The sequence below is a fragment of the Mchenga conophoros genome, linkage group LG11, assembly GCF_057382185.1.
Source record: "Mchenga conophoros isolate Kocher_MC1m ecotype Shallow Benthic linkage group LG11, M_conophoros_male_GT1.1, whole genome shotgun sequence".
NCBI classification, from domain to species: domain Eukaryota; kingdom Metazoa; phylum Chordata; class Actinopteri; order Cichliformes; family Cichlidae; genus Mchenga; species Mchenga conophoros.
Genome location: NC_140536.1, coordinates 22,241,588 through 22,264,009, shown reverse-complemented (window position 1 = coordinate 22,264,009; position 22,422 = coordinate 22,241,588). Strand labels below are relative to the sequence as shown.

Here is a 22,422-nt window from a genome sequence, read left to right as displayed (position 1 = left end):
AATATTAGACTACGTTTTCTCATTTACTCCGACTTTTACTTAAAATAAGTGGTAATACAAAATAATACATGAATTTTCTAAGAATGTTTAAACCCATGAGGGGGGGGATTAAACTAACACCAACTTTGAGTTACCACAAGAACCAGCAGGGGTCCCTATCCCCCAAATTTCTAAGTTAACACTGTTAAAAGGTCAAATCAGATAAAATAACTGATATTTGTTTCGTGAGCAGCTGGTGGTTTGAATGAAGCTAGGACTGTGGGTCTATCTATTTGGGGCAACGGTACTAATAGCTGGTGTGGGCGGACTCTGTGTCAAGCACTGATCTTTAGAGCTTTTTGTGGTTCTTGGAAACTGTGAGTTGAGTCAAACGCTAAAAACCACTGCCTGCCTTCCTTGATATGTCAAGGTGGGAGGATATCTAGCCTCTCCTTGCTGCAGATAGAAGTGTCATAGGCTTAGAAAAGCACTAAGAGCAGGAAGTGCTGAGAGAGAAAGATGACACATGGCTAAAACGAATATCACAAAGAGCCTGAAATATTAGTGAAGAAAAGCTATCAGTGTGTCCTCGCATCTGTGCTCTGAGAGTTGCTCTTTTGCATTTTTAAAGGTTATCATAGTGCATGTATTTATTTAAACCTTGCGCAATGTGTTCACACTGATTTTGGCCACACCGTTAAGTAGAGCAGCTTGACTATCAAACAAGAAAAAAGAAATATAACACGTTCACACTGCAAAATTGCAATTGCGATTTGCTCCTTTTAAAGTCTGTCACCCTCTCCCCCTTTCTCTCCCTCTCTCTCTTTCACTCTTACACACACACACCCACACACACCCAAAAAATTAAGACATATAAAAAGCTCAAAGTTAGAGTGTGGATGTTTTCTTTTATTCTTCATAGCAGGCTTTATGCTGTAATCCCCCAAAATTTAATAAAACATTCTTTTGGATACTTATTCACCATCTTCACAGCAATGAGGCTTTGCCAGATTGCTTTGTCCCCGTATGTGAATGCACAAGTTGTGCAAAGAGATCCTGTAACTTCCTCATTCACTTTTGTGGTTTTTAACTGAGAAAGCACCCCCGTTTTGTGCTGCGCTTGTCATTTGCTGCCTGCCTTCATTTTTGGTTGCACACACTCAGAGGCAGCAGTGATGGCAGGCGCCACTGCTTTGCCACTTCAGGAATTCATCGCGTCATTGGACGATACCTGTCTGCCAAAACTTTTGCAAGTTTGCTCTGGAGTATATTTCCAAGGTAGTTTTTTATTATTATTATTATTACTTTTCCTCAGTGAGATGGCGTATACAGAAGGACAGCACTTACGAGATTATAGATTACTTCATTGCTGTGCGCTTCTCTGTGTTGTGTCTGTCTTTCATAAATTCAAAGTTACAATCTAGTGTACATTCCTTTTACATTTTGTACATTTTTAACCCTAAATTAGACGTTATTATATATAAAAAGAACAGTGAGCATTTGTTGTATTGCTCATGGCTCGCAACTGGAAACAATTCCCATTAGAGTGTATGCGTTCATGTGCTAGTTAAGAAATCATAATCATTTTTGTTCCTTCAGTTTCTTGTTTTCCATTCCAGGTTCTATATATGAAATTTCTGGGAGTGAAGTGTGCTTTTCCACTGGGGATCTAATAAAGGTCACTAAAATTGAGCTCCTATCAGTTTCCTGTCAAGACGTAGCAAACAATGAAACATTTGAGCTGCCTATCAGCCACACAGGTTGGTCTAGAGAAATTCTTGTAAGAATGGTTAAATCTATTTTGTAGAACTACAATGACTTTTCTTTTCTTCTCAGGCTTGTTCAGGGTCGTGCCAGAGGAGATGCCATACAGTACGGTAGAGGAGATGGTCAGCATGAGGCCGGTAGGCCTCGACTCCTCTCTTCCCTTCACTTTCTCCAGCCACTCCAAGATGACCATTGGCAATTTAGCACTGGGAGCTGGGACAGCTTTGACTGTGCTCTCTGTTGAGAAGCACAAGGATCAAGAGGATCAAGTCCGCTGCCTTATTCGAGGACAACAAGAAGCCTCAGCTGAAGTGTGCATCCCTGTTTCTTTCCGAGGGGAGTTCTATGAGTGTGAGAGTGAGGAGCGCTTTACCCTGCGGGAGATCATGTCCTCGTCGTCCCTGCGTAGCCGAAGGTTTCGCTTTGTCAATGCTACCAAGTGTGATCGGCCTCTTATGCTCAGTCCAGTATACCATGTCCAGGCCGTCATGAACTGTAAGAATAACCTACTTTTTAACTATTTAACTACTATTTAACATAATGTTGATCTGGATTTGTTATTTGTGTGTGAACCCCACCGTGTGTTATGTTAATGCAAAGTTTGTGAACTTCCACTTTAACTTCCACCTTAATTGTGAAATACTTGGTTCATGACATTTTATTGTTCCTCTACATCTGTGCACATTTATGCACTACATAAACAACATTTGTGCATATTAAAATTTTACACTTGAAGCCAATGACATATAGTACATACCATGCTATAAAACAGTTAAAGTTAATGCCACCTTGAAAAACATCAGCATATCATTAAAAGCAATTAATCTATATGATGCACTGTTATGATTGCTTATGATTATATGATTGCTTATATTTGTAACCTCAATAATTTAAATTCAGAACAAAAAAAAGCATAGCTCACCTGTACTGCACTCATACCAAAGTTAAATATACCTAATATGCATGACTGCCTTCCTCTCTTTTGTCTACAGTGAGGAAGAATGTGGTGAAGTTTCCATCCAGCTTAGAAGTGGATGTGGTCGATGTCACCGAGCTGTGTAAAGATGTGCATTTTATTGTACCCCTTTCTCTGAGTGAAGTCCACTCTGAGCCGAATAAATCATTCCCTGGAGTGGTGGAGATCATCGAAGACCCAGAGACGCGCTCCCTGTTCAAGTGCAGCTGGCTACCGGAGCTTCGCAAGAATGAGCACCTGATTTTTCACAAAAAAGGAACCTCGCCCATGATTTTATTATCCACTTTGAAAAGCAGGAAAACACCGCAGTACTTCCTGGTGTCTCAGCAATATGGTGGACGTTTCCGGAGACGGCCAAGAGAGTTTAATTCAGTATACGAGCTGTACGTTGCTTCAATCCACGCACCAGGTCTGAAGGTCAGCGTAACAAGGAACTGTGAGGAAGTGGAAGAGGAGGGACTCCCTGCCCTCAGTGTGGGGGAACAGCTTGAGGTTGTGCGCTGCGATAGGATGGTTTTACCCTGTGAAGGCAAAGCAGGACAGAAGCAGTCGGTAGAGGCTCTTTTGTGTTATCGCCTTCAAGAGTCGGACGATGATGAGGATGATGATGATGATGATGAGGATCAGGTGAAAAGGGAGGATGAAAAGGAAGCGATTATTATGCCTCTTTACATGGAGGGTCACTTTGTGGAAGTACTCAGTGACAACAGGAAGTACAAACTCAGTGACTTGGGGAAGGAGTTTAGCTTGCCTCTGGATGTTAAAGTGGTGGGCCGTGATACAGAACTCGAGAAGGATCCCCTCTATGGGTTCTCATGTCTCAGAATAGAGGCAGCTATGTTGGAACCCACCATTCAGGCAAGCTTTGTACACAAGCCAGAGTACTGTTTCGAGATCCCAACGCAGTGGCTCTCAATGTCTGTCTATTTTACTACAGACCCCCTCCCATGGCCCAAAGATCAACCCCCCACGTGTCAAGTGGAAAGAGTTACCGAAGTTGCAGACACATTCTTTTATGAGTTTCGCAAACGTGGTAACTCAGATGCGGAGCCGCCACCTCGACCACCAAAGCGAAACATGTCATTTTCGGCACCTCCCAAAAAAACAAAGAAATCAAAGAAGGCAAACAAATCCAAACATCAAGGAGACAAAAGCGTCCCAACCAAACAGTTCAGCGACTTGACTTTGAATAACAAAAAGAGGCCCCCCGCCCCACCACCTCCCGTGAGTGACTCTTTTCATGCTTGTATAACATTTTCGAAAGCTATTATTATAAAGGCTAAAGCTCAGCTTAGGTTGTCTAGATTTTCTTGTCACGTCAGGTTTCTCTTGAAACCCCACTACGGTGAAACTAATATACAGATTCTCATAATGTGACTTTCAGGAAATGAACTAAGCAAAAATAACAAATTGGTGCTTCCACTTTTTTCCTGTGGTAAATACGCCATGCATGTAATAAAACAGAAGTTTCCTCTTTTGTGCAGGCTAATGAAGATGAGCCCCCACCACTTGTGCCCCGAAAGTTCTCAGCGGCTGACCAAACCATAGGCAAGGCTCTGCCAAACACTTATGTACAAATGAAGGAGTCTGCTAAAACAGGTGGGGCTCTGTCTGATATAATGTTTTAAGAGAGCCACCGATTTGTCTCTTGCAAAACTTATAGTGCAGCTGCTGGACTAGTAAAGCATTCTCTATGTTTATATTAAAGCAGTGTTTGCAGGACAACCTCTACATTTGAGACATTTTCACCATGGGAAAGAGTTTATATACTGTAGGGTTTATATAAAGACCCCAAAAAGTTGAGAATACTGGCAGACTTTGGCTTCCCTCTACATCTCTAAGACAAATGTGAGCGTGACTGTTCACAGAGCCACAGAGAATTCACAAAGTCATCAAGACCACTAAAAGCACATAGAGTAACATTTTTTCTGCCATAACGCACAGAACTAAATTTAAAGTAAATGAATATGAAGAAGGGTTAAAAATCAGCTTCACCTGCACTATATACACAAAAGTACTGGTCAATACATTTTTCATATTTGAATTCAAAGGGTTTTAGTCCCATTTCAGCAGCTGTATAAAATCATGCATCTTGCCATGCAGTCTGCCTTTGCAAACATCTGATAAAGGATGGTTTGTTCTAAAGAGCTCGTGTCAATAGATAGATAGTCCACCATCCGCTGTAACATATAGCTGAAAAGTGGAAGCGTCTTAGAACCACAACAGCTCAGCCATGAAGTAGCAGACCGTGTAAAGTTACAGAGCGGGGTTGCCAAGTGCCGAGGTGCACAGTGCGTAAAAGTTGCCAAACATCTGTAACGTCAGTAACTGCAGCGTTCCAAACCTCCTTTGGCATTAACATCAGCACAAAAACTGTGTGCGTGGAGCTTCAAGGCATGGGTTTTCATGGCTGAGCAGCTCCTGTAGCTGTAATGTGCAGGTGACCCAGTACTTGTATCCACATAGTCTACAAATACACAAAACCAAACAGTGAACATGAACTGAATAGTAATGAAAAACATATCAATGTCTTATTGTCTCAGTAATGTGTAATTTATATGTAAAAAACACATATGTAAGTATATTCAATTAAAAGTATGTGCATATGCATATGTAAATATACAAATTACCTAATGTATTAATAATGCATTAGATGCATTAAATGCAAATAATAAGAATTTAGCCGTGTTTATCACACCATTTTTATCGTCCATTAACCATAGACGCAAACTTACACAATAACCACAGACCGTAAACAGCATGTGCAGATTGAGAAAGTCTATGGTTTTGGGAGACTTCATCATTTCTAATATATTCATGCTTTTATTTACTTACTATTACTCTTCGTCACTTAACAAAATCCACAATGACGCCTTAATTCCAAGTGTGTTCCTGTATAAGATTCAACCCATCACCCAATAGTATCTCAGGAGACATTCTTCCTATAGAAGCGAAATGTGTTTAGTCATTTCGATTGGCTGCATCAGGAAGTGAAGTGAAAACCTGTGATAGGTGGTGTATGTGATGGGTGGTGCATAAATGTTTGGTGGTGCATAAATCGCATGTTTTCTGAAAGGAAGACATTCGGCGGCACATTTGATAAATGACAGTTAGGATGAATATAAGAATATTGTGAAATATAGTATTACTAACAATAATCTTTCCACCAGGGAGTGTGCCTGACGATGAAAATGAGGACAGTGACCATGACTATGAAACTGTGGATGACACTTTGGCTGTTATGATGAAGAAAGCACAAGAAAATGTTATGTACTACTAAAGGAAATATCTTCTACATCTTCTGCAACAGAGAAAAATCCTGCTCGAGCAGTGAGAACTGAACTGTTCCCTATCCTACAAGTGCTGTGCAGGGTTGGTTGACATGACATCATTCAGCTTAGCCCAGAATAAATACAAACTTGGTGGTGTTTTCACATCTGTTTTCTCACGTGGTCAGCAAAATTTCTTTTTACCTCATAACTTTATACCCAGAACTATACTTCACTGTTTTCAGTAATCGTGTATTCAAACTTTGAACACATACCACTCTTGTAGTTCAAACACTTTTTATTGTACACAAACTTGTTTAGAAATTGTTGATTTAACCATGTAGTAATTGAGGCTATGTCTTTCAGCTTTGTGTACAGGTCCGTATTTATATTGTGAGGTACTAAGTAGCTAGTTACTGTATATAATGCCTTCTTTTGCATAGTTACAGCAACAAACTATAGGATAATATGCAGTCGAACATAACACCATAAATTACAGCCTTTAAAATTACCAGTGTTAAATCAATAACTTCTCTCAAAAATGCATATTAATAAGCTTCAAACTGGCTTCAATGGATTGTATTCTGTTGCACAAGTATACAACATATGTGTATGTCAAACTCCTACTGCATAGATGCAAACTCTAAAGAGAAATAGCTCACCCCACTCATTGATGGAAGGCATTTGTCTAAACCGCAACATTGTAACGCTGCAGCACCGGTAGCAGAAGCCGTCCCTCTAACCACATCAAACTATTTATCTGTGAACAGAAATGTATTTGCCTTTTTTTTTTTTTTTGCAAATTAACTCCAAGGAGGAGTAGAAACATTTCCACTGAAAATGAAAGTATGTTTTGCATCTTTGTTAACCGATGGACAATCCATTTTGTGCCATTTTTCTTTGAAAGATTATTTCCACTGCATGTAAATGTGTGGTTGATTTCAATTTTCTATTAGACATTATCATAAAGTATGATTTCTATATGAAACTGGACCTATGTGGTTTATTCCAACTTTGTAAAACTTTAAATAAGATCTTATATTATCTATAAGAATGTATGTGAAACTCTAAGATAAGTGTTAAAGTCAGCTTGTGGTTTTACAGCTAGATGTGTGAAAGCAAATGTGAATTACGCATGTTAGTTTTTCTAAAATGCAAAAAAACAAAATCCCCACCCTGATAGACACAGAATAATATATAGATATATACACGTGTGTGTATACTAATGTATCATATATTTACACACACGCCTATACCAGAAAAAGGGGCTTATACAACTTGATAAACTGAACCAACAGAACAAAAATACATTTTGAATAATCAATTTATTTTGGCAAAACTAAATTACATAGACAAAAAAAAAGTTGGATTACTTATGTTCCAAATCTTTAAAAAGAAAGAAAGAAAGATGTTTTACAGAAGAAGAAAGATACATAAACAGAAAGAAAGTAGTAACTGCCAACAATAATCTGAGTGACAGAAACTTTTTCGGGCGAAATGGCTGAAGCAACATCAGGAATACAGGATGTGTAAACCTTGAGTTTCACCATTTGTAAACCACGTGTTCTTCAACAAACATAGACCACAGTGCCGACAGACTTGCAGCATTTCGCACAGCTCTGTGGCATTATAGACTCAGAGAGGTTGTTACTTATGTGATAGCTTTCGGTAATAAATGATGTACCAATTATTTCAAATACGTAACTCCACTGATGGTAACAAGATGAATTAGTCTAGTCATCACTGTCAGTTGATTTGTAGTGATCTTCGTCGATGGTGGAAAAGATATGACCTTCGTTGCTAAGGAACTCCACAGCTTGTCTGTTAAAGCAAAAGGAAACAGCATTTTAGAAGTGCTAAAAATCAAATTAAAAAAAATCCGAAGGGTTACCATAATAATTTCATGGTATTATTATTAATAATAATACCATGAAATAAAATATTTGTGAACTGAGTACCAAGTAGACAAATCATTTCCTGTACACTAAAGGAAAATCTCTTTAAAAAAAATACAATAAAAGCATAAAATCTAATATAAAATTATATATTAGATTTTTTTCTTTTATTGTATCTTTTTCACTCTGGTACAGTTTCAGAAAAAAAAGCAAAACTACCAAATTAGCATGCAGTGGGTGTTTCACTCGGGTCATTCTAAAGTCTTGGACATACACTTCCTGTAGTTTGCATAACGTATGTACTGCTAACACCAAAAGGGTGTAACTGCATTTTTCTATTATTATTATTATTTTTTAAACTGAGGTTGTACTGTCCCTGCTCAAATTTTGCATAGTGGGATGCACCAAAAGAAAGTAACTGAGAGCAAAGTTTTTATAAACTGACCCAAACAAAGTCCTTCAAGACCACATTGTCTTGAAGGACAAAGACAATGTGGTCTTGATCCGTAATAAGATAAGAAGGAAACTTTGTTATCTTGACATTCACCATCCCTTAATAAAGCTACCGTACTTTTATCAAGAAGTCAAACTAAAGCATTCAGCTTGTCCTTTAAAGCTGAATGCTTTAATGCTCTAATGTTTTAGAGCATTAAAGCAGCTTGCTAGAACACATCTAAAGTTAACTCTCCATCACAAATAATGTGTTAACTCTTGACTTGTAAAAAACAACAACAAAAAAGAACACTTTAGCCACTACAGGCCTTCTCTCTTGGTTTCAGTTTGTTTAACAGCGTTGTACCTCCAGTGACTGTGTTGTTCAGACCAAGTCCATTTTGCAGATAAAGGGTTGAGAGTTTAAATCAGGGGTGCCCAATCCCGGTCCTCGAGAGCTACTATCCTGCAGCTTTTAGATGCATCCCTACTCCAACACAGCTGAATCAAATGGTTTGATCTCTTCAGCATGCCATCATGTTTGGCAAATGCCTGATAACAAGCCATTCATTTGATTCGGGTGTGTGGGAACAAGGATGCATCTAAAAGCTGCAGGACGGTAGCTCTCGAGGACCGGGATTGGGCACCCCTGGTTTAAATTGTGGGAATTCATTTTGTAGTGAAACTTTGTTGCAAAATCTCTTTGCTATTTGGAAAAAATGTATGTTGTAATTTTGTGTGAGCTTCTCTCTCTTTGAAACCATCCTTTTTATGACGGTACAAACCCAACGTAAAAAGTAAAATAATAATTTGAACGTCATTTAAGTGGATGCAGCTTAGTTTGCCTCTTGGTCTGTTTCAGTGTATGTAAGAGCTTTTCTACTTTTCCAACAGTCAAAAAGTAACATTTTATATTGTTTTATCACTTTAAAACTTACTTGATCACAGCAATACTCATGCTGCCGAGTCTCTTCTTGAGTTCTTGAATGCTAATACCCTGCGGTTCTGGACAGCTTCTTATCAAACACAGCACCTTGAGAGAGAAAAGTCGACAGGGTAAGCAAGCTGACACACACTGCTAAAAGAAGCTATGTTCCAGTCTACTGACTTCTTTTTCTGAAAATGTTTTTTATAAAACAACAAATCTTTGATGCAGTTCACACAAAGAAGTCGAAGACAGGATGTAAGAGTCAACGATCACTGTTTGGGTTTACATAAATAAACGGGTGTAATAGCTGTTCTTTTCAGCATTCAGATACAGTGCCCCTTCATTTCTCACCACAGCTTATCTATGATAGTTAAGAACTGTGAATTTCTTGTTACCGCTGTCTGATTTATTTAGGCTCACCTGATTCTGGTTTGCACTTAACCCATTGTTGGTCATGTCGTTGGCACCTGCATAGCCTCCTGCATTCCCATCCATGCCTCCCATGGTGGGTCGTGACATGGGCATGGCACTACTGCTCATTCCTCCTCCGGCAGCCGACTGAAAGAGAATGAAATTGCACGTTTTCAACATTATACATAGATTTGATAAAGGATACAGAACAACCTTCAGAGACAGATATGTAAAAGTATGACACTGAAAATGTGATTACGACCGCCTGATACACATTCATCAAAAAAAAAACAAAAAAAAAACATGCATCTCAAACGGAAAGGTACCCCTGGCTATTATTAGCCAATCCATTTATAACAGGCTGTTGGTCAATTTCATAAATAAATATAGAGCACTTAAAACAAGTGAGTGTTAAGCCTATTTGGTGGCAGTAACAGTCTGAGTTTGACCTCACGGGTTCCGGCAGTCTACAGAGTATTAGAGGGATTGATGAGCGTTAAAGCCATGTATACTGAAGCAGACTATGCCCTTTATGGAACATAGGATACAAAAAGTAAATTTGCAGCGCTGCAGAAGCAATAGTTATCTAGAAAGCTTAATTTTTATTATGTCATTACTCAGTTTCACTTCTAATGTGTTTCTATATTGACTGCAAATCATTTTTTAAGCCATTTAAAACAAAACAATCATTCTGTACGACCTCTAATGTGTTTAAAATCATCTCTCAAAGCTGTTAGAATTATGGTTTTAATACATAAAACAAAAAGAAAAAAAATAGCCAGGATGTAGAAGTCAGATAAGGTGTTGACTGGGCTTGGATATTTATACCCATTCACTGAAATCATGTGTGTCTGTGACCATTTATCTGTAGGAGCTCACTCTCACACTTAGCACAAACACAACTAAAAGATGTGACAACGCTGTACTGTTTCTTAGCAATCTGGCAAACAAACTAAGCAATCTTTAACAGAAGTGGTATTCATAGAACCGATCTCAACTTCCCTTTTTCACTTGTTTAGCCACCATTAAAGGCTGTGAAGGTATAAGCACAAGATTTCTCACCATAGTTTGAGGCTTGCTGAGTGCCATGTGTGCTTGGACAACCTCTAACATATGAGAGGTGATTTCATTCATATCCTCCAGGGGCCTGACGCTGAATGCCACAACAGACCTGTGGTTCTAAGAAAGGAAGGCACAAAAAAATAGACACGCCATCATGAATTCAGAGAGGAATTAAAGCGAGCAACATCCACTTCAAGTATTTCAAGTGATGAAACAAATCTATGTTGGTAAAGGTGTAAAAGCCTTCTTAAGTGGAGCTCAAGTGTAATTTAGACACATGTTAGACACATGTCTCACACACACACACAAAGGTTAATAAATGTTTAAATGTGAACAAGATTAAATATGACATTGTCAAAAATGTTTGTGCATTGAGAAATCATACAGCCGCTTGAAAATTTTACACTGTCATGTTGCCTTTCAATGAAATCATGATGCAAGTCATAAGTTCCTACTTGATTCTGGGTACTGTGCAAATGTTGTTAGCATTTACTTTAAATGAACCATTTCCAATTGATTCACAGTCTGTTTGTGTTTGTGTGTGTGTGTGTGTGTGTGTGTGTGTGTGTGTGTGTGTGTGTGTGTGCGCGTGCGTGCGTGCGTGCGCGCGCACGGTTATCCGCACGCAAATATTTTCTTTTTTTTTTTAAATTTAATTTTACAATAAACCTCACTGATAAATAACTAACTCAGCAATATCAGCTGCTGGCGAGTCTCATCCAGTTGTTGGAACTCCAGCTGGCTGTTAGGTCTCGTTCTGCTCTTTAGGTCTCACTGGAGCAGCACATGAGCCATTACTCCACCAGCTGCAGTTAACAATGGGGCAGGAATCAGTCTGGCTGCGGGAAGCAGCTGATTGACTTTGAAGAACGCCACAACACCAACCACCAAGTAAGCTAGTAGAGCAGGGCCTCAAGTGCCGGTGTCCTGCAGGTTTTAGATATGACCCTGGGTCAACACACCTGAATCAAATGATTAGTTCATTACCAGGCCTCTGGAGAACTTCAAGACATGTTGAGGAGGCAATTTAACCATTTAAATCAGCTGTGTTGGATCAAGGACACATCTAAAACCTGCAGGATGTGTCCTCTCTGGAGGACATATCCTGGGGCCTGGAGTTGGACACCCCTGTAGTAGACGGTGGATGGGGTTTGATAGCAACCACACTTTTAAACTAATAAGCGGTCATAGGTGGCAGATATTAAACTCACCTGAAAAGAGCGCAGATTTCCAGATACTTTGACATATGTTCCTGGGGGAAGGACAGTGCTGTCCACACTTTGGTCCTGTATAAATAAAAAGCACATACTTGATCCTTTTCATCCAATTCCAGTTAATTTTCCTTAGGATTTGTGTTACTACTGCCCTTTCCTCTTGGCCTTCTACTTAAAGAAATGTAATGCTAAACAGATATTATAGTATAGTAGCTTTCTCACTATGTAATGGAGTTTATATACACATAATTACCTCATGTTTCAATACAGACTGAGCTTGCAGCAGAGCTGTGATGGTGGATACTTACCTCTGTGTCTACCCATTGCTTCACATCCATGGGAGCGCCTGTCATGTCATCAACCTTGTACTGGATGTTGGTCATGGATTTATCTGTGCTTCTGATGACCCCCACAATGGTGACCTATGACACAGAACACAATTATTATGAAATCTGGAAATATTAGAATAGTTATTACGTCCATGTTGCAAAATGTTGTAACATAAAATGATTTAAAATTCTGCATTTGGTCTGACTGTTAGATAGATGTTTATTTATTTAAAGGGATTTTTTAAAAAGTACAATCAACATAGATGGATATTCAACATAATTTCTGTAAACAAAAGTAACTTGTATTTAAAAGGGAGTGTAAAGTTGCTGTTGTTCAACTGCAGAAGTAAAAAAAACCCTGTATTACAGAGTACCAAACTAATGCTATTAAGAGATGAAAAAGTAACTGGTTAGTGAACTAACTGAATGGTTTGGCTCACCTGGGCAACATCCACATCTCCTACTCTGAATGACTCATCGGCTTGGGAAGCAGACATTAGCTGAGACACTGTGCAGGGGATTATTTGGTTGGCACGTGTTCTCTGCAAAGACCCAAACACAAATGGGTTGACCTGTCAATTTGTGCTTCCATCACTATACAGAAGTCAACATGTGTACAAAGAGGGGATATCTCACTTGGCAAATGAAGGTATAAGATAAGACTTTATTGATTCCACAACGGGGAAATATTTGCGTCACCTCAGCTCAGGTACAGATATCAGAAGGAAATACAAATAAGTACAATCAATGAAAAAAAGTAAGATAATAAAAGTAATAAAAGTATGGTGTTGCTGGTTTTCAGCACAATTTTTACAGATTTATGTCTGTGTCAAGTCTTTAGTGAATTATTCCGACTTTTAAGTGTAGATATAAGTACAGACCCCCTTTTTCTCTCCCCCCTGGGATAAGGCAGGTGATGCAAATCCTCCTGGAGACTGAGTGTAGCCCCCAGCCATACTGGACTCACTGTACCCTCCTGAAAATGTATAAAGAGGTAAACAACTGTGTCACCGAAATCGTTTATTAAACATGATCTTCATTTGACCCACCTTCACTCGCATTCAACACACAATAACAAAGACGTCTGTAGTCAAGCTAACGTGGACCGAAACAACACAGCGACACCGAGTCCATATGGCTGCTTTATAAACACAACGGTGTCGAAATACAACTCACCCTGATTCCACATGCTTCCGCTGTTTGTTTAACTTATTAAAGTAAGGCGTAAAATGTTACGTGCAGTAATGTATGTAGCCAAACGTATTTCTCTGGTCCTCTTCCTCGTTTAATCCCGCGCGCAACCTTCAATGTACAGCGCAGGCGCACAGTGGAACTCCCGCGAAATCTATGATGACGCAGATCTTCTACGTCAGGTAATTCAGCCCTAATTTTTGCTTGTCAGGCTATCGTTCCCCTTCCAGCGCCAAGACTGACCAATGCAAAAGCACAAACTCTGGTCCCAAACCACTGTTTAACATGTACTAACATTATTATTATCATTATTATTATTATTATTATTTGCTATATTACTTAATGAAGCTGTCCATGGCCTGGGAGTTACGTCTGCCTGAAAGAGAAACATCAGGGAATGATTTTGAAAGAGTCCTAAGGTTGCTTTCATGAACTTCCCGAAGCACTACGTGCTCACGCGCGGTTTTGCGGCTTTGCAATTGCCATAATAAATCATTTCCAAAGAACATTTGCAAACCCATAGCTGTGTTTATCAAAAACAGACAGATATTGCAAAATTTCCAACGATGATTAAAAACGCCCCTTTACTGTAAAAAGAAATAAGCGAAACAAATAATAACAAAACCAAAACCAAAACAAAGCAAAACATTTTTTATTTGCATCATCAGCTTGAGAAACAGATTCTCCACAGTTATAACAGCGTCGATTTGGGGAAACACGAGTATCACGCGAGGGCACCATGAATAAAATCCTTTTGTATTTAGTGAAATATTACAGTGTAACAGCGAAAACATTCGCACGTAGATGTGTTTTAATATACTGTGTCTATATACTCCTGCTATGAATGTATGTATATTTATTGGATTCTTAAACAGCGCATGCCCAAATAAGGTAACTGTAAAAGGTGGTCTACTAAATTTAAATTTAGTCCACATAAAAATAGTCTAGGCGTAGTCTACAAGCAGGAATTCGACTCTCAAATAGCTTCACAGATATATGGATATATATAGAGAGCTTTTTTCAGCCGAAGCTTTTTATTGTCTTTAGATTTATTTTGATACTTATTTTTATTTATTTAATTGTATGCAGGCTAAAATGTAGTCTTGCATCATTACTGATAGCGAAGTATCCCCTGCACATAGGGATCCAAACACCTTTAAGCCTCAGATGCGTCATGACCAGTCATCTTATCATGATTTCGCCTTTATAGACTTACGGCATACCTTTTAAACCAGGTCTTGATTTTTGTCGGATGTTTCTTCCTCTCAAAGGCTTCGACATGTCGGCAGTAAGGCTGCTTCTGTCTTGCTTTCTTTTTAAAGAGGCTTTTGCGCTCTCGGGTAAGCATCAGATAAATCAAGTGTATATCTTAATCTCGGGATAACTTACTGGATGCCATTACGCATCGTTCTTACACAGGGAACTTTTGGCACATCACGGATCTCCACTGGGACCCAACGTACAAACTGAGCAACAACAATCCTGCACTGGTGTGCGCATCCAGTGGCAAACGACCTGCAGCCAATGCTGGTAAATTTGGAGACTATGTTTGTGACTCGCCATGGCACCTGATCAACTCTTCTGTTTATGCAATGAAGAGTATTCTACCAAACCCGGACTTCATCGTATGGACTGGGTATGTTACTTTTTTTTTAATGAATATTGCAGGACAGTGCTAGTCTTAAGACTATATCTGGGGAAATAAATGCTTGTTTGCCTTTACAGTCATGATATTTTCAGATTAGTATTTGGTATTGACATGTTTGACTGCAATTAATCCTGAAACAATCTGCTGTGTTACTTCTCAGTGATGACACTCCACATGTTGATAATAAAGATCTGGGAGAAGACGCAGTGCTCAACATTATCAACAACCTCACTGACATCATAAATCGAGTGTTTCCAAGTAATTACAAAATCAGGCGGAAACATGCAAGGTCAACACATATGATAGTGTTTTAGCGTTGGCTGCTTCTAATAAATAATGTCTTTTATACATTATTGTCTTGTTTAGACACTAAAGTGTACTCAGCCCTGGGGAACCATGATTACCACCCGAAGAGTCAGCTTCCTGCAGCCCCAAGCTCTATGTATGACCGAATAGCAGAAATGTGGCAAGGCTGGTTGGATCCAAAGTCAAAAGAAACATTTAAAAAAGGTGAAGAAGGCTTTCTCTAATAGTTACAAATATATGTGCAATTACTTTCCAATGAATGAATACATCAGCTTATGATGCACAGGAAAAATTTAAACACACATTATCTGGGATGTTCCTCTTGCACAGGTGGATACTACACAGAAAAGCTCATGAATCAGACTGGTTTCAGGATGCTGGTCCTTAACACCAATCTCTACTATGATCAGAACAAGCTGACCACGAACATGGATGACCCAGCGGACCAGTTTAGTTGGTCAGATCAGATTCTTACAGAGGCAACCAACAACAAAGAGAAGGCAAAGCATCTCATCTTGTTCATGGATGTTTGGATGTTAGGGACTAGAGCTCAGTAAAAGATGGAGTTTGTAATGAATACAATCCCTGTATAAGCAATTGCCCCTCCAAAAAAGAGATTTGGTCCTGATTGGATTTTAGTTAACTCTGTATTGTTTGGTTTATCAGGTTTACATCATTGGCCACGTTCCTCCAGGTTTCTTCGAGAAGAAAAGAAGTAAACCATGGTTTACACCAAAGTTCAACCGGCGATATTTGGATTTAATTGAGAAGCATCATTCTGTCATTAAAGGCCAGTTCTTTGGCCATCATCACACTGATAGCTTCCGTATGTTCTACAACACAGAGGGTAAGCCACACTGCAGTAATAGTACTCATTTCACCTTGTATTAGTATTACCTGTTTATCACTTAGCCGGAATGCGTCTCCGATATCCAGCATTAACATTAACACACACTAATACTGTTGTTATCAGAGCTGATATCTTGTCCATTTCTACAGGTTCTCCCATTAGTACCATGTTCCTCAGCCCTGGTGTCACACCGTGGGAAACAACACTTCCTGGAGTTAAGGATGGAGCGAACAATCCTGGGATTCGTGTCTTTGAATATGACACAGAAACACTGCTAGTCAAGGCAAGTTTTGGCCTTTACAATTTTCATTAGACATTTATGTTCCTCTAGGGGTGTAGTGGTTAACACATTTGTTTGGCAAGTGAACAGTTGCTAGTTCATTATCAGCCAGATACAAAAATCCCCTTGTATTGTAGCTCCAGAAAGACCATCCGGTGTAAAACGCTGCCAAATCAAACATGTGAAACGCTCCTTGTGGCAACGGGGCAGTCAAAAGTAGCAATCAAGAGCCTAAAAATAGGCTCTTATGCAACTTATATGAATATATATTTGTATTTTAAAAGATTGTAAAACCTTCAGAAATATCTTGTAATGCTTCTATTGTTCGCTTTCTGTGTTTAAACCACATGCTTTCTTTCATGCAGGATGTGGTGACCTATTACCTGAACCTTACTCATGCTAATGTAGCCACAGGACGCTGGGAGAAAGAGTATCGCCTCACAGAGAGTTTCAGAGTACCAGATGCCTCTCCAGCCTCCATGCACGAGGTTCTAAAGCGTGTAGCTGATGACCCCCGCTACCTGCAGAAGTACTATGATTTCAACTCTGTGAACTATGACCTGAGGGATTGTGACAGCGACTGCCGTGTTGACCACGTGTGCGCAGCACGAGAGGTAGACTTTGACAGGTATGAACACTGCCTCGTTAAGGAGGGGGCAGTTTTCATCTATGGTGGCCTCCTGCCACTCATCTCCGTGGCTTTAAGTCTGGTGGTGGCCCATGAGTAATTAATTCAATACTATTTTGAACTATAACTAACTCTGAACTCAGTATGGGTTTATTGTTTCCCTAAACCAACATATAAGCTTTCTCCCTCAGAATCTATAAATATGCAATAATCTTTTGTTTCAAAATTATTAAAATCATGTCCACACGTGTATCACTGACCCATTCAGCAATGCAAACTCCCCCTCTGACTTTCTGACTGGCCGTATGACGTTCCACCTTAAAAACTGCACACTTTTAGCAGAGGAATCTGAGAATAGCTTTCTGGTGTCAACATTTGTAATGAATTTCATTCTTTAAATTATAATTCAAGAGAGACATCAAGAAGCAGGAAGTATTTGTTTTAAATGTCACTATTTAACATGTAGCGCTATAATAATGCATTTTCATACTTTCAGTTATATTACATCTATAAATGAAATGAGTCATGCTCCAGTGTGTAATTAAACTATGGAAAAATGCAACCTTTGTCTTCAGTAATCTTTGGTGTGCCCCTTGACCTTGATTTATGGGTACTGGCTGAATACTTTGTTTCAAAACTACACAGTATTCTTGTGCCTCTAAAGGTCAGCTACCATAGTTTTATTTGTGTAAACTCTACTGTATCTTGTTGTCAATCCAAAACTCAATCTTATGAATTTCATGTACATTAGCTAAAAAAATCGATTATATCAGGATTTTATATATAATAAATGTCATAACATTACTTCTATTGTCCATGCAACTTCAAAGCAAAGCAATCAGTTTTGGAAATATTATAAGATAAAGTTGTATTATCTGTGTTCTGTGATAACGCCTGGCATTTCATATCTTGTTATAATGACTTAATAATCTTTTGATAGCTGCCTGTAAACGCTGTAAAGTGTCACTACAGAACATGACGGACGCTGGACTTTGAGCCTCATGTGAATACACTTTTATTGAGAATGTGGATTTGTTTGACATATCAGCAAGAATGTCACAGTTCTCTGGTTTCACCCAAATATGCATGCAGTGTTCTCAAGCATCCGGTGGTTAGTTGACACACTCAGCTAGTTCACATGACCAAAATCTGTTTAGTTGATATGAAAGGCTGCATAGCAGTATCCAGAGCTGCGTGATACTGCTGCAGACCCACCTCAGTGCAGGCGGGAGCTGTCAGCTTTCCCTGCTTGATGAGGGAGCACAGTTCATCCAGCATGGCTCTAAATGCCCTTCCATCTAGGAAAAACAATATCCCAGGGAAATGTTTATCTTTTTTAGATTAATTTCAAACAATCTGAAACTCCATGCCTACTTACCATGAGAGTGATCTCTCTTCCACTGTGTTACCCAAAACCCTCGAACCTTCACATCTTTGAAAATAAGAGCACTCTAGAAAGAGCAGCAACAACAGCAAAAAAATACATCAACATACAATATTTCACATTTGTGAAAGGGAACTTTAAAATTACTGTTCATGATTTTGGGAACCTCTTAGCTGCATCTAAGAGGTTGAAAAGTGTCAGTACCACCCTCACACTTATGATGCATGCACCTCTTCTGTCTAGTGTGAAACTGTGTAAAAACGGCAAATGCAGTTTTCCTCTTACCACAGGAACAGTAACTGGCTGTTTGGACATTCCCCCATATGTCACCATTGACCCTCCGATTCTGAAATAAATGGAAGAAATCTGGCAAATACATAGAGTTGGGGTTTTCCCTGCTCTCTACAGTGCAACTACATTGTATAATACTAATAGAGATTATTAAGTATGCTCACTGTAGATGACGGAGAAGTTCTGTTGCACTCTTGCCTCCAACTCCATTTAATGCTAGTTTGGGCTTCGGACAAGTCTATAAAATATATTCATAAATTGGATACGTTCATTCACCAGCAGGGACAAACTACAAGATCATATCTCTACAGACCTTAAAGAGTTCTTTAATCTCATGCTTCCTCAAGGCCTCTTCTTTGATTACATGACTAGCTCCAATAGCCTTCAGCTTATCACTGAGCTCTGTGAACTCTGGCCTGAAAGTGAAGGCACATTGAAGAATTTTATTACAAAGATGGAAAATCCCCATGGGGTTCAAGAAATTTGCCCTAGTCTTCAAAAAAGAAAATCGATATTTTAAAAAAAGCATTAATATGAAAGAATTAAGTTCACCTGTTTCTTATAACATTAATAGTGTTTATTCCCCTTGCAGCAGCAATCTGTATGACAGCCTGTCCAACTCCGCTGTTGGCAGCGTTCTGGATCACAGAATCACCTAAAAGGACATCAGAAATGATTGGACAAATGGTTACATGCTGGCCACAAATACGTAGAATGGAATAATGCACCCTCTAATCTTATTTATTTTTTACTTCTAAAATTGGTTCGTCTGTCTTGCTGTAAAAGCAAAAATAATTTAAGCTGTGGGAATATAGTACCTCTACACCGCTATGAATAATCCAAGATTTGAAATTTGGTGAGAAGGAAATAATCCACTGTGAGTGGATTAGTTACCTGGCTTGAGGTCTTCAAAGTCGGAGAGCATCCTGAAAGCGGTGCAGGGATTCACCCCGAGTGTGGCAGCAGACACCAGGGGAATGTCATTTGGTACAGAGATAACATCTTCCTCAGGTAGCACTGCCTGTGTCCTCCATGTGCCTGATCACAGGAAGGAAACAGTCTACAAAGCACTATAAAATGTTTTTTTATTTTCCAATTCACACACCATGCAAGGTGCTGTCCCAGCACTTAGAGCTCCGTGTTTACCAGAGATAGATTTTAGCATGCAGTGGGGGCCAGAGATTGTGATTAGTTAAAGGCTCAGAGGTGGAGGTCCACCTTCAGCTGGGAGCTAAAGTGGCACTCTGAAGATTTCATTTTGAGAACTGTGGAGTCCTTACCTAAACCAGCATCTTTTGGGATCACCCAGTCTCCTGTCTTGAGGGACTTCACCTGGCTGCCCACCTCTACGACCTGGGCCACACCTTCATTGCCACCAACAGCTGGGAGATCCGGCAGGATAGCATAAGTACCTGAAAAAAACCCCATCAGATTATGACCTGATCATGATGCCACACATTAAACTGCCCTGATGAATGACTGTTACTACCTGCTTACAAGTACCTTGAATCATGTTTATGTCTGATGGGTTGATTGGGGCAGCCAGCACTTTAACCAAGACATCCTTTGCACCTAAGGAAGGAAGCTCTACACCCTCCAACCTGCCAAAAATACATTTTGCACAATCAGTCACTATTCATGTAAGCTTGCATGACATGTTGTCTTATGTTAGGTGGCAGGCTTTATAAATACAGATAGACTAAAAGCCCTACATGCTTGGGAGGAAATGTACGTGCTTGCATCAATATAGAAACAAACACACCATGAAAAAGAAATAAACATTAAGCACGATCGTGGCTCAAGAGTTGGGAGTTCGCCTTGTAATCGGAAGGTTGCCGGTTCGAGCCCCGGCTTGGACAGTCTCGGTTGTTGTGTCCTTGGGCAAGACACTTCACCCGTTGCCTACTGGTGCTGGTCAGAGGGCCCGGTGGCGCCAGTGTCCGGCAGCCTCGCCTCTGTCAGTGTGCCCCAGGGTGGCTGTGGCTACAATGTAGCTTGCCATCACCAGTGTGTGAATGTGTGTGTGAATGGGTGGATGACTGGATATGTAAAGCGCTTTGGGGTCCTTAGGGACTAGTAAAGCGCTATATAAATACAGGCCATTTACCATTTACACCACACAGAGCCACTTATAGACCATATAAAATAGACAGCTGGATCATAAAAGTTGGAGATAGGAGTGAGCAGGCACTGCACAGGAAGATAGACTTCTTAAAGACTGTGAGACCCAAGGGCCCTACATTTTTCTGCCAAGTCAAAAGTGTTAGAAAGACAGGGAAGACAGATGATTACAAATCCTCAGGAGAAGAAAAGGGGAAATGAGGCTCTAGATATTCTAGAAGTGAAATCAGGAATGCATTGCTATCGAGCCACGTTTAACATCTTTACGTAGAGACATAAATGTTTTCCTCCTGTTTTTGTCACTCCATACCGGTGAGCGGCGGTAACGCAGCGACTCGTTGTTTGCTTCCCGCCACAAATTTCAAAAAAGAAGAAGAGGAGTCGAGGGCTCACAAAGGTGAGACTGAGGTTTACAATAATAGGTTGTATATCTTTTATAAGACAAAACACCTGAGCTTTACACCGGAACTGTGGGAGCATGTCCTGAGCGAGGCTAGTCACATTTTAACCGTAACCGTTTCACTCCCACAGTCACAGAAACATACGCACACTTATTGTTTAGCCAGATATTCTTACTGAACGACTCGGGAAGGGTCTCCGTGGGTTCTGTACACAAGTGCCTTGCATGTTTGTGCGGAGAGTCCGGCTGAATGGCTGAAGTGGGAAACGCTAGCGTCTCTGTGCCTGAAACACTGTGAAACAGCCGCAGCGACGCTTCGTCTGCAAACTCTCTGGCTTCTTAGACAGACTGCGTGGAGTGGCACCCACATTTCTACTCGGGACAAAGCTGTAAAGTATTAAAACAACCCGACTATTTAATAATATTTGTAGTTTAAAGCCAGACTTGAGCTGGCACTCTTCATACTACGGCCATATTGGACTGTAGTCGTCAGGTTGTGTCATTGAAAATGTAAACACAGAGCTGCCCCCTGCTGGATGAGAGATGAACTCCGCGTTTCTACACACCGTCAGAAGGTCCTTTTTTGGATGAAATAAATATGAGGAACTGGTTGGTTTTTTTTCCAGTATTTCGCTTCAGGGAAGGGAAATGTCGAAAATAGATTATTGGAACGGATTACTCAGTTTTCTCTTTTTTATTTTCCTTTACTGAGTCATACTTAAGAACATCACGAGACATGGGTGGGTTACGACAATACTGCGATGTAACATGCTCAAGTTCCACAGAATTTCTTAGCCTACTTAAATATATTTACTGGGCTCTCTATTAGGTACACTTTGCTTGTACTGAGTTTGACTCTCTTTTCCCTTAGGAACATCCACCCATCTTCTGATTGCTGCTTCAGGCAAGATAATGCACAATGTGATAAAGCTCAAATCATCTCAGACTGCTTTCCTCCACTTGGCCTCCACACTCACAAGGTTTCAGTTCCATAAAGCACTTTTGGGATGTGGTTGAATGGAAAGGTTGAGTCATGGATGTGCAATATCTCTGTGGTGCTA

At 39.8% G+C, this 22,422-nt stretch overlaps 4 protein-coding genes across 5 annotated transcripts; 2 read left to right on the top strand and 2 right to left on the bottom strand.

The window, feature by feature from the left end:
- Positions 1–1,122: 1,122 nt before the first annotated feature.
- On the top strand, positions 1,123–7,080 carry themis2 (thymocyte selection associated family member 2). The gene is made up of 6 exons (XM_085291487.1): positions 1,123–1,257; positions 1,599–1,739; positions 1,816–2,241; positions 2,739–3,946; positions 4,207–4,321; positions 5,893–7,080. Exons 1-6 carry the CDS (start codon positions 1,155–1,157, stop codon positions 6,000–6,002), a joined length of 2,103 nt encoding a protein of 700 aa, XP_085147613.1. The 5' UTR covers positions 1,123–1,154; the 3' UTR covers positions 6,003–7,080.
- A 217-nt stretch (positions 7,081–7,297) lies between these two features.
- On the bottom strand, positions 7,298–14,871 carry rpa2 (replication protein A2). 2 transcript variants are annotated; one of them, XM_085291490.1, is made up of 9 exons: positions 14,677–14,871; positions 13,144–13,238; positions 12,703–12,804; positions 12,242–12,355; positions 11,931–12,005; positions 10,720–10,836; positions 9,667–9,804; positions 9,257–9,351; positions 7,298–7,812 (listed from the first exon to the last, which is right to left on the bottom strand). In XM_085291490.1, the coding sequence occupies exons 1-9, from the start codon at positions 14,732–14,734 to the stop codon at positions 7,725–7,727; spliced, it is 882 nt and encodes a 293-aa protein (XP_085147616.1). In that variant the 5' UTR covers positions 14,735–14,871; the 3' UTR covers positions 7,298–7,724. The 2 variants fall into 2 exon arrangements, with proteins under 2 accessions (XP_085147616.1, XP_085147617.1); XM_085291491.1 differs by lacking the exon at positions 14,677–14,871 and adding an exon at positions 13,439–13,596.
- On the top strand, positions 14,458–18,171 carry smpdl3b (sphingomyelin phosphodiesterase acid like 3B). The gene is made up of 8 exons (XM_085291488.1): positions 14,458–14,793; positions 14,873–15,089; positions 15,262–15,359; positions 15,468–15,611; positions 15,738–15,907; positions 16,074–16,254; positions 16,407–16,540; positions 16,903–18,171. The coding sequence occupies exons 1-8, from the start codon at positions 14,706–14,708 to the stop codon at positions 17,263–17,265; spliced, it is 1,395 nt and encodes a 464-aa protein (XP_085147614.1). The 5' UTR covers positions 14,458–14,705; the 3' UTR covers positions 17,266–18,171.
- Positions 18,165–21,849, bottom strand: mecr (mitochondrial trans-2-enoyl-CoA reductase). The gene is made up of 10 exons (XM_085291489.1): positions 21,538–21,849; positions 20,344–20,441; positions 20,121–20,252; positions 19,735–19,878; positions 19,393–19,495; positions 19,154–19,256; positions 19,005–19,078; positions 18,835–18,895; positions 18,544–18,616; positions 18,165–18,463 (listed from the first exon to the last, which is right to left on the bottom strand). The coding sequence occupies exons 1-10, from the start codon at positions 21,729–21,731 to the stop codon at positions 18,300–18,302; spliced, it is 1,146 nt and encodes a 381-aa protein (XP_085147615.1). The 5' UTR covers positions 21,732–21,849; the 3' UTR covers positions 18,165–18,299.
- Between the last annotated feature and the right edge of the window lie 573 nt (positions 21,850–22,422).

Excerpts from the sequence above, each read along its gene's own strand:
- themis2 (XM_085291487.1), top strand. The coding sequence starts at position 1,155 with ATGGCAGGCGCCACTGCTTTGCCACTTCAGGAATTCATCGCGTCATTG. Across the intron at positions 1,258-1,598 it reads CTCTGGAGTATATTTCCAAG|GTTCTATATATGAAATTTCT; the intron begins GTAGTTTTTTAT and ends TTTCCATTCCAG. Across the intron at positions 4,322-5,892 it reads GAAGGAGTCTGCTAAAACAG|GGAGTGTGCCTGACGATGAA; the intron begins GTGGGGCTCTGT and ends TCTTTCCACCAG.
- smpdl3b (XM_085291488.1), top strand. The coding sequence starts at position 14,706 with ATGTTTCTTCCTCTCAAAGGCTTCGACATGTCGGCAGTAAGGCTGCTT. Across the intron at positions 14,794-14,872 it reads AGAGGCTTTTGCGCTCTCGG|GGAACTTTTGGCACATCACG; the intron begins GTAAGCATCAGA and ends GTTCTTACACAG. Across the intron at positions 15,612-15,737 it reads AAAAGAAACATTTAAAAAAG|GTGGATACTACACAGAAAAG; the intron begins GTGAAGAAGGCT and ends CCTCTTGCACAG.
- rpa2 (XM_085291490.1), bottom strand. The coding sequence starts at position 14,734 with ATGTCGAAGCCTTTGAGAGGAAGAAACATCCGACAAAAATCAAGACCT. Across the intron at positions 12,356-12,702 it reads GAGATGTGGATGTTGCCCAG|GTCACCATTGTGGGGGTCAT; the intron begins GTGAGCCAAACC and ends TCTGTGTCATAG. Across the intron at positions 9,352-9,666 it reads TAAGTGCAAACCAGAATCAG|GTGCTGTGTTTGATAAGAAG; the intron begins GTGAGCCTAAAT and ends TTCTCTCTCAAG.
- mecr (XM_085291489.1), bottom strand. The coding sequence starts at position 21,731 with ATGTGGGTGCCACTCCACGCAGTCTGTCTAAGAAGCCAGAGAGTTTGC. Across the intron at positions 19,879-20,120 it reads CCCAAAAGATGCTGGTTTAG|GCACATGGAGGACACAGGCA; the intron begins GTAAGGACTCCA and ends TCCTGTGATCAG. Across the intron at positions 18,896-19,004 it reads GAACTTCTCCGTCATCTACA|AATCGGAGGGTCAATGGTGA; the intron begins GTGAGCATACTT and ends CATTTATTTCAG.